The sequence below is a fragment of the Sturnira hondurensis genome, unplaced genomic scaffold (genome assembly GCF_014824575.4).
Source record: "Sturnira hondurensis isolate 20B ecotype Veracruz unplaced genomic scaffold, ASM1482457v3 Scaffold0015509, whole genome shotgun sequence".
Taxonomy (NCBI): domain Eukaryota; kingdom Metazoa; phylum Chordata; class Mammalia; order Chiroptera; family Phyllostomidae; genus Sturnira; species Sturnira hondurensis.
This window is the reverse complement of record NW_028088140.1, coordinates 8,628,223-8,644,305: the sequence shown is the minus strand read 5'-3', so window position 1 is coordinate 8,644,305 and position 16,083 is coordinate 8,628,223. Positions and strand designations below refer to the sequence as shown.

The following is a 16,083-nucleotide window of genomic DNA, read 5'->3' as shown; positions in this document are numbered from 1 at the left end:
GGCAAGGAGACACACCTAAGATATTTACACTTGTGATCAGAGTGCCATGTCTGCAGAGGGAAACTACCCACAGATAGGCTACTAAGAAAGTTCCACACTTGCTGTCAGGGGTGCCAAGACACTGAGTAAGAGACCCAGAAAGCTGGATGGAGTACACCACTTTCAAGGTATAACTGAAGCAGGCTCCAGACCACTGCTGAGACAGCTGAGCTCCACACACCAGAGTGCTGTTTCATGCCACGCTGATCTTCCTTGACATCGGCCACTGGACACTCTACTCTGCGGTACTGAGGACATTGGAGATCCTTCCTTGCAAGACACTGACAACTCCTTTGCCCACTGTGCCATCTCCTGGACCTGCAGACTGAGACTCTGGGACTCAGGTTCATTATTCCCCATTGACTGCAGTGTGTGTGTTGTATTCCTCATACATTGTTAGAGTGTGAGTAAGATGTTAATGTATGTTGATGTTCTACTTTGAGTGAACCTGCATTCAATAAAAGTTGAGTGAACAGCATAGTTAGTGTGTATAACTCTTGTCTATTCCTTGCTGTCAGGCTGCTCAGTAGGCAGCAAACGGAGCATTTGCCAGGCTGACTTATAGTAAAGACTATATGACAAGCATATGCTTGTGACAGCTCCCCTCTACATTCTGTGGTTCAGTGGCCTGGCTCCTTGTCCGAGCTATGGTCCTGTACACTGTTATATCCCAAGAGCCTAGAATAAAGCCTGTCACAAACTAGGAGCTGAAATATATTTTTAGAAGGGAGGAAGTAAGAAAGGTCTCGACAACATGCAAACTGAAGTCTGATGGACTCACATGGACCTCACTGCCCGTATAGTGAGTCACAGATTACATGACAATGAAATTAACTTGGTTATCTCAGTTCTTTAGGGAGATGACGAAATGACAGGCTATCCTCACAATGAGACTTAGTATTTTCTACTGTCACAGCAGGTGACAGGTTCATTTATCATCACAGATTTCTAGATGCTGATATTACAAAAAATCATGAAGGGTATCAACGGCAAAACTGTTTTTCGTAAAATCTTCACATAAAATGTTTGGGAGTCACTGTATATTTTATCACTATGATTTAACTGAGGACTCAAATTATGAGGGAGACTAACACAAACTCCACTTCAGAAGCCTGATTAAAAATAATGAACTAAGATTCCACCAGACCATTTGAGAAAAAACTTTATTCACTGAGAGAGTAAAATAAAAGGGAGGGAGTCTTCCATTTTCCTCTACAACTCTATTATTTAAAATTTTCTTGAATAAGTATTAAAGGTCTTCTTATATTATAAATATTAGAAATCAAATCTCATTTGCAAATTTAACAAAAACATTTCAAAAAACACGTATTTTAGGTATTACTTGTTATTAAAAAATACAGATTTGGACAATACCTTTAAGTTTTTGTAATGGGCTTTATTTGTAGGTTAAGTGAACACTGAGCAATCCAATGGGTCATTTCCAACCTAAACTGAATAATAAATTGAGATTTTAAATCTACAGCATAAACTTTGGGCTAAACAGGAAATTTGCAAGTATTTTTTTTTATCAATGGCCATCAAAACGACACAAGCAAATGACTGCAGGGAAGATAGTGTAATTGTTAAAAAAGGAACTCAACAATGTTTTGAGAGTTGTAATTCAACATAAAAGTCTGAGCCAACAAATCAATCAACAAAACCAAACAGCTCTCCGGATCCCTCTGCAATGCTGATTATGCCACGATGCACAGCTCCAAACCTTGAAAGCAGTGAGAGTTTGTAGGGGTGTGCGGAGAAGACCGACCTCCAGACTGCAGTACAATAAGCAATGCCTTGCATTTACTTACAGAGCAGCTCTCTGTTACTTCCTGAGAATGCCAAAGAAGAGAGCTGAGAGATCAGGTCAAAACATTGCAAGAGAAAAACACAGCAGCAGTGAAAATTAATACAATTAAACATTTGTGCTTCACTTTCGTGTCTAAGACTACAAAAGTCTTAGAGGTCAAGGAGAGGGTTCATATTAGAAACTGTCTCACCTGCAAAAGAACTCCCACAAGTCTAGGTTTTGAATTCTCTGAATTCTTTTAATTCTGTTGCGATCCATTGTTTTCCCAAAGAGACTAGCAACTTCATTATATTCGTGTGTTTGATTGTGCAAAGGAATAAGCTGGAAAATGAAGTTTGATAGTTTTATTGGTGTCCTTTTCCACCTCTAAAGCAGTACAGTCTGTCAGTTCTGGTCTTACCTGATAGGGTACGTCAGTATTCACATTCTCCCAGTGTGGTGGCATGGGGATAGCCTCATTTTCACAGATATAACTTTAAATTGCAAAAGACAAAGCAAAACGTTAGAATCTGTAAGTGATTTAGACTTTTCTTCAAAGCTGAATTTTCGTGCTTGAGACTTTTCGTGCAACAAATGCAATTAAGTGTAACCCTTGGTTTCTTTATTTCGAAACATGTATTGGCTGTCTACTTGTGTACTACCCTTTAGGTGCTGAATTGAGAACTTGGATGGAAAATACCTGATCCTCCATACCATTAAAATTTCAAAAACAGCTGTTTAATTGTTTCGTTTTTCTGAATTTTCCAGAATTTCTTTAAAATGTAAGGAAGATTTTAGGTAAAAATAAATTTCAAGAAGAAAAAAGTCCTTGATTTCAAAAAACAAACACTTAAACAGATTTATTCTGCCTATTAAATAAAATCAAAACCCCTAAGTCATACGTTCAATGTCCTTCAAGATAGAACCTACACCTTTCTGTTTACTACCCACTATTCCCCTACAAAGTTCACATTAACTTAACTAGTATAGTCAGTCAGTAAAACTTTTTTAAAAAACTATCGCCCATGTTTAAGCCACTGGATGTGAACACAGAAAAGCAAAATGGTCCTGGGGAGCTCAATGGCAAAAGGCTGACACTGACATATTCTTCTGTCTGGTGACTAGAGGTCACTGGAAGAAATTATAAATTTCAAGCTTTAAGCTCAAAATTTAAGTTTCTTTAAATTTTTAAGCATTCATTTCAACTTTGAAAAGATCATGCAATCATATTATTTAAGAATTAGTAAGTATTTTTAAAAGTACACAGTGAATGGTTTCCCTGCCACTTCACTCCTTGGTCTCCAATTCTCACCTCTTGCCTCAGCTCCAGTAACCATTGTTTTGGGTTTCTTGAGTATTCTTCCTGAACTTCTTTTGGTTAACACAAGCCAATTTTCCCCACACACAAATGGGAGCATAAAACATACGTCTTTCGTAGCTTTTATTTTTCATTTACTACAGTTTTAAAGATCTTTCCATATTAGTAGATAGAGTGTACCCTTATTCCCAATCCCTGCCATAGAGCTTGGCACATAGCAGATACTCCATAAATACTGACTGAATGAATGAGGGCATTCTATTCCACAGATGCACAGAATTCCATGATATGGAGACACTGTCATTTTTCAATAAGTCCCTTATTGAAGATATTCGGGTTTTTCAGGTTTTTCAACTTTTTGTTGCTGTTAAGAATGCTGCAAGGAACTGGTTTGTCCATTTGTCACTGTATGTGTCCACTAGTCAATTTGCAGGATAACATCTTTGAAATGGAATTTCTCGGTCATAGAATATATTTGTTCATTATTTTGACAGATACTAACCAAACGCCTTCCTTGAAGGTTGTACTCATTGAATTCCCACCATAAACACACAGAATGCCTATTTCCAACCTCATCAAAAAGGTGTGTTATCAAACTTTTGAATTTTTGTCAATCTGATAGTAAAAAATAGTCTGATATAATTTGTATTTCTCGAGTGAGGCTATAGGAACTGTTCAACTTCTTTGCTCATTTTTCTAAAGGGCTCTTGGCCTTCTACTTAGAGATGCATAGACGTACTTCACATGCTATAGAGATGAGTCCTTTGACTGTGATAATGAGGAATAGCACACTCAGATTTAAAAAAAATTTGCCTAAAGTATCTTTTAGCTATGGAAAAGGTTTTTTGTTTTTTAAATTTTTGTAGCCCATAGTCTTAGTTAACTATTAATTCATTGCCAATAGGAAATATGTACTATTCCCCTTACATGTAATTAATTCCTACAATAAATAATACATGTAATAAATATATGTACATATGAATAAATAAGTAAATATATGTGTATATTCATATTATATATTCCTGCAATAAATAAATAAACATTTTTATATCAGCAAATACTTATCTTTATCACTCTTCTGTATTCCACCTAACTACTCTTCCTCTTTTACTATCTAGCTTATTAGCCTCCATTCTGGTTCATTATTTCCCTCTCCCATCTTTGTTCTATGGTTTGTACAGTCTGTAAGAGAACAAAGACTATGCTTCGTCTCCCCACCAAACTACACTAGATATAATAACATGCCTTTACAATAATATTTTCCATTATTATGCCTCATTTTCTCCCAGATTACATACTCTTTGAAGATAAGTAATTCCTTTACCATACATTTCCTTGTACTTGAAAAGGAGGATATGATATAGTTGGTAAGGAAATAATATTCTCTATGTTCCATAGAAGTACTAGAGCATTCACTACATAAGTACTTAAATAACTTTTGTATCAGGATGCTAAAATATAAGCCAAAAGTCTCAGAAAACTAACTGATAGAAACTTACAGTTTTTCATTCCTTAATCTAATTCTTTCCATATATCTCTTTGGAAGGAGCAAGGAATATCTCTTAAAATTCACGTTAGCATTTTTTTTTTCATTTTCAATTCTTTGAACAGCAAGAATTTTAAAACTTGCTGGAGGGCAATCATTCCAGAAAATAGAAGACACAGTGTAAGATTTTCCCCTTCAATTCCATTCAAAGTAATACAAAATATTTATTCTCTTCTGGCATTTATACCACTTTTCAGGCCAAATCAATCCAGAAACAGAAAAAAACAAAACTTGTAACAGGGAACAAGTAGCAGCACCGCTGCCCCACTGCACTCCCACCCCTGTGGGTCTCCTTTAGTCATGACAGACTTGAACTACTTCTAGGAGCTGCCCAGTGGGGATCAGAAGAGGTGGGGAAGACTGGTAATCACTTAGGATTTACAGCCCAAATAACCAGATGGTTCTGTGAGAGTATTTCCAAGTTAATTCAAAATTACCTCAGTAGGTTATTTTAAGGATGCAAAGCAGAGACTAGAAGGTGCTTTTTAACTACCATGCAAACTGTTCTAAAGAATTGAAAAATGAAATTCAGTAATGAAGGGATCAATATTAAGATCATTAAACAACCTACCAAAATATTTAGTCTAACTGTTCCTCTGTCAAATAGTAAGAAAGAAAAAGAAAAAGTCCATTCTTTCTACCCCTGTGCTCTTTACAGTACCTGAAAGCACTGATAGAAAAGGGGGCTCTTTTTATCAAGCGCTGTTTTCCAGTGGTGAGGTTCATTTGCTTCATTTCTGCATACAAAGACAGAGATGTTGGGTGAGTCATTGAAACATACTGTGCTACAAATTGTTACAAAGATTTATAGCTTCCCTACATGATAATCAGGAACCACAGAGCCTTGCGGGTAGCTGACAAACACAGTATATTAAAGATACTTTACTACCTTTGTATCTAGCATGTCATAAAAGTACAATTCAGGGAGGACGGCTTCATTGCTTGATCTATGCTCACACAAAAGAACGCTCACCTCAAGTGCAGCTCAGTATGCAGGGTCTATTCTTTTCCGACATTAAATAGAAGAGTTCTACACTTAGGAAAATTAAGAGTACTAGAAGGAGAAAAGAATGATAGTACTGAATATTCTAGTTGGCTTAAAAAGAAAATATAGGTGATTTCTCCAAAAATTTTGGAAATGATTAAAAAAATACATTACCATTACAAAACTGGCACTACTCACAGAATTTCAAAAATTTGTACATTTCTTGCCTTCTCTTTAAATTGTATACCTAAACCAAAACATAGAAAACCTAGCTAGACTCAATACATACTTACATGAGAGATTCTAGTGCTAAAGGACTCATTACCTAAAGGTATCATTTTCTTCTTTCGTCTATGCCGCCTCAGCAGTGGCAGTGTTTACCAGGACCATTTCTTCATTCCCACAAAGTTGAATACTAAGTCTTAATGTGAGTCACTAGTCAGTTTATTATATTAATTGGCATTATTCCATTTCAAAATAAAGGGATTCAACCACCTAGGCAAATGTTGTATAAACTATGCCCCGCCCTTTCTGTATTCTCCTGGACTCTGCACACACTGGCATTAACTACTGTGCAGGGAAAAGCAAGATCTCAGCACATGTAGCAAAACCTGTGGTGCCTTCCATGCTGCCTCATCTTGAGTTTGCTTTTCATCATTTTTATAGCAAGAACCTGAATTGGCTTGTGGCAGAATGGTTGGGGCTAATTTTGCAAATAGGACATATGAAATACTAATACTTAGGCTTTCGAAATGATCATTACATAGATTGGGGAACTTGAGTTATTATAGGTGACTCTTACTTGATTAAAAAAAGTTTTAATAAAAAGCGCTGAAAGAAAGCTTCCCCAAAATACAGTTTACTAGAAAATACTCGTACAGAAACATGTAACTCGCAGAATTATCTACCACATGCTTTGATACACTTCATCCTCTGTAGGAGGGATGTCTGTGCATGTCAGTATGTCTCAGTATTGCTTCAAAGCTGGCCCTTATACACAGGACTAAAATGCCTGTCAGGCACCTTCTGTCTAGACTGTAGGACAAAAAGACAAATGTCAGGGTCCCCTTAAAAGCAGGCGGCTTGTTTGTCTAATGCCATCAAACAATGTTATGGTTAGTCAGGAATAAGAATCTAATGGTTTTAACTCTTAATTTTAAAAAAAGCTTTGGAGGGATAGTAATCATTAGAGATTCTGTTGCATCAACCTGTCACTGGACAAACCCCCTTCACTATTTCTGGGCCTTAGCTCATCTAAGAAAATTTCCTAAGGTTTCCATACCCTGTCCTATAACAACACACTACAAACTGTCATGAAGACACTACTCACAGAAACTGGGAGAACAGTTAAGAGGACTGAGCTGTGTAGCAACCAAAATACACTTTTGTTAAGAAACTTCCCCCAACCAGGTTGTGTTTACCTCAAAGTAGCAAACAGCTGGGATTACAGCAGCTTCAAATGAGGAGGTTGAATACAATAGTTTTTCATGGGATACCCCAAATTATGCCCATATATCATGATTACAATCCAAAGTGCAGCTGATTTTCAGATTAGCTAACTAATCTGTGAAAAAGCCAGTGAAATCAGAAAATGGCAGAAGGCTACGGCCATTAAAGATAGTTTCTGGCAAAAGTACAAAGAGATGGATCATTCTTCTGAACTCTTCTGGTCTTAAAAAACTATCACCAACTTTGTTACTTAACTGCTCAGACTGATCCTCAAAATAAAAAAGTTCCGATCTATTTCAAAAGACTGATGTGATAAGGAATAAAACAATACCTTAAAGTGTTTATGTTGACTAGAAGAGAAACATTACATGAATATACTACCATGTCCAAATATATATTACTATCTAGAAGATATGAATATTCCTTTAGAAAAGAAAATACTGTTCAAGAAGATATTAAATCTTGCATTTTTATAGAATACATTTTTATGTATTTCAGAAAGGATTTACTTCACTGTTTACAAATGTCACCAACTAATCCTGATCTTCAGAACTGTAGATTTTACCATATAGTATACTAAAAACATACAACTGTTAGGAAAAAAAAAACATACCTGCAAAGTCTATCTTGTAGCTGAATTTGGAAGTAGTAAAAGAAATGGACCCACAAGGATTTGTTTTGAAGCTTTTTTCGATATCTTCACTGCTAACTGAACACTGAATGTTGGTATCCGGCTTTAAGACAAACCAGAAAGTTTCATTTACCAGCTGTTCACATTAATGGCTTGGCCACAGAGGGGGTACTGTGGTCACAGAGACAGAGGACAGGGAGGCAAGGAAAACCTAACTAATCACCTGTTCTAGTTCCCTGTACACTGGGAGAATCACAGCTAAGCCAGCATGTTAAAAATAGTTCAATGATTTCCACCAAAGATACTTCAACAACTGGTTATAACGCCATTTCTGAAATTATTACAATTGTCAAAAATCATGACAATAATTACATGTCCTAAGTGGCTCAAAAGTTAAATCTTCTATAAGTGGCTTTGTAAGAAAAAAAAAGACCACAAACTTTAATCATTAACTAGCTGTGTGACTCTGGACGAATTACAGTAACTTTTCTGAGCTTTAATTTCTTTGACCATAAGACCAAGTGTCAACATCTGCTTCAAAGTTGTTATGAAGATAAAGTAAAAAAAAATTTGTACAACACCTAACATAATACCTGGTGTACAGAAGGTGTTTAATATAGGCTGTTCTCTTCCCTTTCTTTGTCCACCAAATCAAACTTGGAGTTGCTCAGATGTACTGATACCATGCAACTCTCAGTCACAATCGCCTTCTGTACACACAGTAAACACAGACTGTTTCTTCTAAATAAAGTACTGTGAAAACCTGGGGGAAAGAAAAGGAAAAGGACTAGAACTTCTAATTTTTCCTTTTAGTTAAGCTATCTAATTTCCTTAGGGTTAGATTTCTTTCAGGTTCACTCACATTCATTTTATCAGTCAGTAAGATGACCATGAGTGGATCTAAGCCCCTTCTGCTATGTTTAAGGACAGGAAATACCTGAAACATGTGCCACTTTCCACACTCTGCCAAGTAAAACCAGCCCCACTGGGTGTCTGATGTGTCCATCTCATCCACCTCACTGTCTGCGGTTTTAGAGAGGAATTCTTCTGCTTTGTGAAACATCTCCTGAAAGGTAGAAAGAGGTCAAAAAAAATATTTTTCCCAATAATCAGTGTACTTTTTACACATTGTTTTCTTCTTACAAAGAATTGTATTCCAAGGGTTCATCTCCCGTGACACTTCAAAAGCAGCATTCTATGTTGTATATTAGTTCTGAAGACAAATATATAAAAATGTTGAATACCACTGCTTACCAAATAAAACAAATAATGATACACTTAGGCAGGAAATATCAATGCCCATTCAACCATTTAAGTCAGTTTTATCCAAATCTATAAGTACTCTCCAGATTCTCAGTATAGTGCCAAAAAACTTCTATCTCATCATATGTTTATCCATGTTTTTGGTTAAAAGGGTCCATGCTATCAGAACCATATCTGATTTAGACCAAATATATCTGATTTTGTTTTTGTTTTAAACATTTTATTTAATGGTATGAAAAGATGTTTATAATACACAGTGTTCAGGCCCTGGCTGGTGTGGCTCAGTGGATTGAGCACTGACCCGCTAGCGAACCAAAGGGTCACAGGTCAACTCCAAGGCAGGGCACATGCCTGCATTGTGGACTAGGTCCCCAGTATGGAGTGTGCAAGAGGCAACCACACATTAATATTTCTCTCCCTCTCTTTCTCCTTCCTTCTCTTTCTGAAAATAAATAAATGAAATATATATATATATGTATATATATATATATATATAGTGTTTAGTACAAAGAAGGTTGTAATAGAAATAATATAAGCCAATTTTAATTAAAAATATTTCTATATTTACCCACATGAATGTATATGCGTGTGTATATATATATATGTACATGTATGTGCTTATACGTATACACACAGAAAAAGTCTGGCTGGATATACAAAAATTTAGTGTACTTTTTCCTGAATGTTAGGATAATAATTATTAAACTTTATATGGATCTTACTGTGTGCCAAATAACTGTGCTCAGTTCTGTAAAGATAATAACTCATTTAATCCTTACAACAACCCTATAAGATAGGTACTATTATCCCAATTGTATGAATGAAGAAACCAAGGCACAGAGGGGACAAACAATGAAGAAGCCAGGATTCAAACTCAAGCAGTCTGGATCCAGGGTCTGTGCACTTAACCACCATGGTATACTGCCTTATACTTCATTATCAATGATTTCAGAATCATTGATAGGTCTGTCCAACCTTTTTCCTTAACTACAAGAAAAAAATCCAACCATGTTAATATAAGAACAGATCGTGCAACACTGATGTAACCGAGTATTCAAGGAGAGTGGACTGGAATGCACATGCATGAACAATGACAACTTCACTGTACTAGTAAGTGGGGGCTGTAGATGATGTTGAGTGAGCATGTGTACTGTGTGGCCATCTCATTAAAAAAAATGACCGAGTATTTTTGATCCACTCATTTACTGATGGGCACTTAGGTTGTTTCCAACACTTGGCTATTATAAATTGTACTGCTATGAACAATGGGGCGCATATGGTACATTTACACAAAGGAATACTACTGGGCAGAAGGAAAGAAGGAGCTCCTACCCTTCGAGACAGCATGGATGGATCTTGAGAGCATTATGCTAAGTGAAATAAGCCAGGCAGTAAAAGACAAATACCATATGATCTCACCTATAAGTGGAACCTAATCAACAAAACAAATAAGTAAGCAAAATATAACCAGAGACATTGAAATAAAGAACAAACTGACAGTAACCAGAGAGGAGGTGGATGGGGATAATGGGGGGGAGAAAGGGGGAAGCGCTGTCAAGGAACATAGATAAAGGACATATGGACAAAGCCAAAAGGGATTAACACTGAGGGTGGGAGGTGGGAAATGGCTGGGGTGGGTGGGAGTGATGGGGGAAAAATAGAGACAACTGTACTGGAACAACAATAAAAAAGAGAGAGAGAAAAAAACAAAACAATTTATTAACTGAATAAATAAAATTATAAAGTCACTTTACTCGAAGTAAAACTTAAAAAAAAATTGGCCCTGGTTGGTGTGGCTCAGTGGATTGAGTGCCGGCCTGTGAACCAAAGGGTTGCCAGTTCGATTCCCAGTTGGGGTACATGCCTGGGTTACAGGCCAGGTCCCCAGCAGGGGGAGTCTGAGAGGCAAGCACACATTGATGTTTCTTTCCCTCTCTCTCTCTCTCTTTCTCTCTCTCTCTCTCTCTCTCTTCCCCTCTGTCTAAAAATAAATAAATATTTTTTAAAATAAAATAAATTAAAAAACTGAATGAGTAGAGCAATGAATCTATATCAAAGTTTGCATTAAGCTTGAACATTCCTCCACAGAAACTACCTGGATGATTAAGAAGTGTGCAGCTATGGCTCAATGGTGATTGGCAGCTTCCCCATGACAGTGCGCCCACTCATGCATCACATCTCCTGCAGAGTTTTTGGCAAAATATCAAATCACCCAGGTGACTCAGTCCCACTACAGCCCAGATTTGGTGCCCTGCAACGTCTGGCTTTTCCCAAAACTAAAATCACCTTTGAAAGGGAAGAGATTTCAGGCCCTCAGTGAGATTGAGGAAAATACAATAGGGTAGCTGATGGCTACTGGGAGAATTGTGTGAAGTCTCAAGTTGCCTATTTTGAAGGGGACTGAGGTGTCACTGTCCTATGTACAATGCTTCTTGTATTTTGTATCTCCTTCAATAAATGTCTCTATTTTTCGTATGCACGGCTGGATATTTTCTGGACAGGCCTTGATCAACTAACATATACAAACTATCTTTAAAAAGTTTTAAACATTCTTGGGTGGGGATTGTGATAAAGAGGAAGTCACCAGAGAAGGGGCAGAGAAGTTGGTCAAAGAAGATAAAACTTTATTGGACTGTTGCTTTTTATCTTCATTTTAAAAAGATTTTTAATTACTAGTTTAAATTTATATAACTAATCAAAAAGAACTGGCTCCACAAAATAACACTAGAGACTTTTTGACCATTACTTCCACACTTCCACTCCTTGTATCTTCTCACCTACCTTCCCCAGGGTTAACCAGTGCTATTGACTTATTATTTATCTTTCATCTCTCTCCGCCTCTCTCTCCCTCCCTATGTGAAGGTGTATTATCATATACACATATAAAAACATACACAATTTTTGGTGATTTTAAAAATTTTTATTTCCTGTATACCTGATTTTTTAAAAAGAATATGCACTTGAGTAATTTTTAAAATACTTATTTTTAATTGCATTATTTTAAATGTCCATGATGTTTCCAGAAGTTGTGTGACCTGGGATGAGATTCTGTTTACCTTGTCAAGGCCAGTTTCCTTGTCACAAAATGGAGATTAAAGGCTCCTACATCACTGGGTTGTTGTTAGAAAGGAATGAGACAAGGCCATGAAGTACCAAGCACAGTATTTGAGCTCAATGAAGGGGACCTGTTATTTTCTATTCATGTTTTGAGTCTCTCACCAAGAAATGCTTTATCATTATTTTCTGTTTTCCCTTCATATTTCAAAGTTGATTGGATAATAAAAAATAAGAAATACAACACCCCAGGATCAGGAGCTTTAGGTTTAAGACCCTATTTATCTTATATATTTTAACCACATAATAAAGGCAATCATTTCAAATTTAGGATCATTTGTACATGCTAACTATTCATAACTTCTGCTCCTTCCTTCTATTAACATTCACATCATTTGGCTATTTTACTGTGAGAAAGAAGCAAAGCAAGAATGACAAAACTTCAGTTTTTCTCCTGAAAATAGAAAGAATTTGGAAGAATGACTCTGAAGGTAATAGTTAAGACAAATATTTGGCTTACGAGTTTTACCTCTACTAGAAAAGGCAATTCAGCATACAGGGAACATGGATACTTTGCCTCATCACACTGTCCCTAAGATCACTCATTAAGCCAGGTTGTAAGTGAGTGTTTTACCGAAGTCCTTTCAGAACTTCCTGTCATCAACAGTTTTGGGTAGGACCTGGGACTGATTCATATTTAATCCCTGTTGTAGACAGGGCAGCACTATAGAGAGGTACTATTGTATTGAACATTCCTAAAACACTTCAAATTTTATAAAATTATATATCAATTTACACTAATTTTTTTCCTACATAACACAATGTGCAGGAGAAGTCATTACAGTCAAACCTTCAGTTCTCGACCAACTTATTCAGACAACAATTCCTCTATTGTCAACCAAGAACACTTCGGTTTTCAACCCGACAACCCATTCATGCCAATACCTATATCATCAGTCATGCATCTCTCAGGTGTGATTCAGTTTTTGAACAAATTGCTCCTGAAACTACCTTCTGGAACAAATTAAGTCTAAGCACTGTATTCTTCAATTAAAGTTAGGAAAAACCCAAAGCAGAGGAAACATAATTATTTTGTCTAGAACCATAGAGTTAGCAATGCAAAGATTAAAGAAACACCCAAGGCCTCCTGAGTGTCAGTTCTTCCCTAAGCTGCCAACACCCACTGCTTCATCTTCATATATGGCAGTCGTTCCTTCTTTCTTCTGTTGCCAAAGCTTAATTTGGTTGCTTTTCTTCACAGATGCTATGGCTTTCTTTCCAGACTCAGTTCATAAGACTAAATCTTAACAGTTTTCTACAATACATTTTCCCTCCAAGGGAATGACTATTCTGCAAAAAACTCATAGAGTAATCAAGTTCAAATTAATAACTTTAAAATACCATATCCATAGTAATACTAGATCTAGGTTAGAACACACTAATAGGCAATAAAAGGAATGTGTGCGAGTTGTCTGTCACGGAGTGGGCAATTAATAAATGTCAGCTGAATGAATTAGTTCACCCACAATGCCATACATAACTCTGCATTGATTTTCCAGTTTTTAATTGGCAGTTAATGATACTACCTCCACATCAGAGAGTGAAGAAAAAGAGTTAGTACAAAGTGAAAAGCATTTTGTAAATTTTCAAGTGCAGTATGCTAGTGCAGCCTGTCTACAATGCTACCTATTCCGAAGGTTATATTTATGGGGCCTTTGAATAGTTAGTCTGAATCATCAAACTGAAAGACTATGTGAAAAATGAATTTAAAGTCAAAATCCTGTTCTACAGAAGAAAATATACTACCACTTCCCAGACTGGCTAAAAGCTTTCTGATAGGTTTGTTACAATATATAAAATATTATTTATTTTGTTAGTATAAACATAATACCTCAAGGAAATCATATTTGGTCTGGAAAACTCGCTTGTCTCTTATAGAAGAAGATCCAAAACTTCATACTAAAAGCTTAAAAAAGGGTAGAACATTTGTAATGACAGAGTAAGGAAATCGGTGGACCCTCTCCCCAGCAAAACTGCAGCTTAATTAATGAACATTTTTTTTAAGTCTCTGGAAATTGTCCTAAGGGCATACAGCAAATGGAGACACATTTACTCAAGAAAATCTATTAAATCTCAGAACAAGCAAGAGTCTGTGGCACTTAAACCAAGATCTGTTCTATTGCCCCCACTTCACCAGCTCTGTATCACAGCTCTGCCTCTGGCATGTGCAGCCAAGAAGGCAGAGGGACTCCTTTTCCTTCCGGCTTCCAGTCTGGGGCTAGTTTTACCTTGGAAGGAGCAGGCTGCTGGGGTTTCTCATTCTCTTCAACCGGGAGCTACAGAGGTCTATTCTGGGAAGGCACACAGAGCCCCAGTTCCCCTTCCTCCATTCAGACCCCACTCATTTGGTGGAAACTCCAGGCCCATGAGGCAAAGAAGACTGGGCTTTTTGATAGCTACCACCCCAGTTTGCTCATAGGGTAGCAGTTTCCTGACAGGAGGAGTAAGTCAAGACCAGAAGCTGCCATCACCCCTCCCACCCTGTGTCCACTGAAAGACTGAGGCTTCACTCTGGGAAAAGTGCCCCAGTCCCAGCTCCAGGAACAGTGGCACAGGGACTCCAACCCAGGGGAAGGCAGGCCATAAGAACAAAGAGCTTTACATTTCTACCTGAGGGGACTGACTTTATTCGGAACAGAAAACAGAGACTTTCATGCCTAAGATTACTACAGAAAAAAATGGAAATCTTGATAAAAACAATTTATGGGAAGCCTGAAGCTCTGACAAGAAGCAGAATGGCAGAGCAGGCAGAAATTTAATATAGAGAACAAGGGACAGCCAAGAGGCCTCCTGGGATTGTCATCAACCATCGGAGGAGGGACCCCCGCCAAAATGGGATTTTCTTCTGGAGAGTTGGACCCTTATAGAACAAACATTCCTTACTAGGTGAGTGTTCTAGGAACCCATCTGTATCAGTATACCAGCTGGCACTGTTGTGACAGGCTGCATTCAGCCTCAGTGAATTTTTTCTTGAAGATTGTTTCAACACATTTGCCCATTTCATGATGGGCGACTTACTAGTGCACCTACCCACACTACGCTGAATGTTCAGCAGTTTTTGACCAAAAACAACATGACCCTCATGCCCCATCCTTCCTATTCACCTGATCGTGCCCCACGTGATTTATTTTTGTTTCCCCTGATGAAAAAGACCTCAAAGGGAGTCGTTTTGCTGTTGTTGAAGAAGTGAAACAAAAAACTGCAGAAGCACTAAACAATACCCAAATCAATGAGCTCAAAAACCGTTTTGAGCAGTGTGGAAAAAGTTTCTAAAGGTGTACTGCATGAAATGGAGAGTACTTTGAAGATGACTGAAGTTTAAACATGTAAGAATAAACACACTCTTTTTTAAAAACAAATTCCACGTTTTCATGGGTCCCCCCTCATATTTATGCCATAAAACAAGTTCCACTAATTTTAAAAGGAATGAAATTATACAAAGTTTGTTTTTCCACCAAAATGGAATTACCAATATGAATAATAAGAAAATTTAGGAAATTCACATATATTTGAAATTAAATAACACACAAATAACCAAGGGGTCAAAAAATGAATCACAAGGAAAATTTAAATGTTGAGATGAATTAAAATAAAAACATAACATATCAAAACTTATGAGATGCAGCTAAAGCAGTGCTCAGAAAAAACTTTATAGTTGTAAATGCCTATATTAGAAAAGAAGAAAAATCTCAAATCAAAAACTAACATTACACTTTAGAAAAAGAAGAGCAAACTAAATGCAAAGCAAACAAAGGAAATAATAAAGGGTTACAGAAGAAAAAAAGATGAAGTAGAAAATAGAAAATAGAGAAAATCAATAAAACTTAATAGAAGAAAAATAAAATTTACAAGCCTTTTAGTTGAAAAGGAGAGAAAACTCAAATTACTAAAATAAGGAATAAAAGAGGGGACATCAGTACTGATCTTACACAAATACAAGAATTATAAGAAT

General features: G+C 36.8%; 1 protein-coding gene across 2 annotated transcripts in view; it reads right to left on the bottom strand.

Moving 5' to 3' along the window:
- Positions 1 to 16,083, bottom strand: part of PARP11 (poly(ADP-ribose) polymerase family member 11) — a 68,960-nt gene that overhangs the window by 16,105 nt on the left and 36,772 nt on the right. For both annotated transcript variants that reach the window (XM_037064707.1, XM_037064706.1), the window contains exons 2-6: positions 8,692 to 8,820; positions 7,737 to 7,857; positions 5,351 to 5,426; positions 2,247 to 2,319; positions 2,037 to 2,167 (exon numbers count right to left, since the gene is read on the bottom strand). In XM_037064707.1, coding sequence (XP_036920602.1) covers positions 2,037 to 2,167; positions 2,247 to 2,319; positions 5,351 to 5,426; positions 7,737 to 7,857; positions 8,692 to 8,820 — 530 coding nt within the window. The remainder of the gene's footprint in view (positions 1 to 2,036; positions 2,168 to 2,246; positions 2,320 to 5,350; positions 5,427 to 7,736; positions 7,858 to 8,691; positions 8,821 to 16,083) is intronic.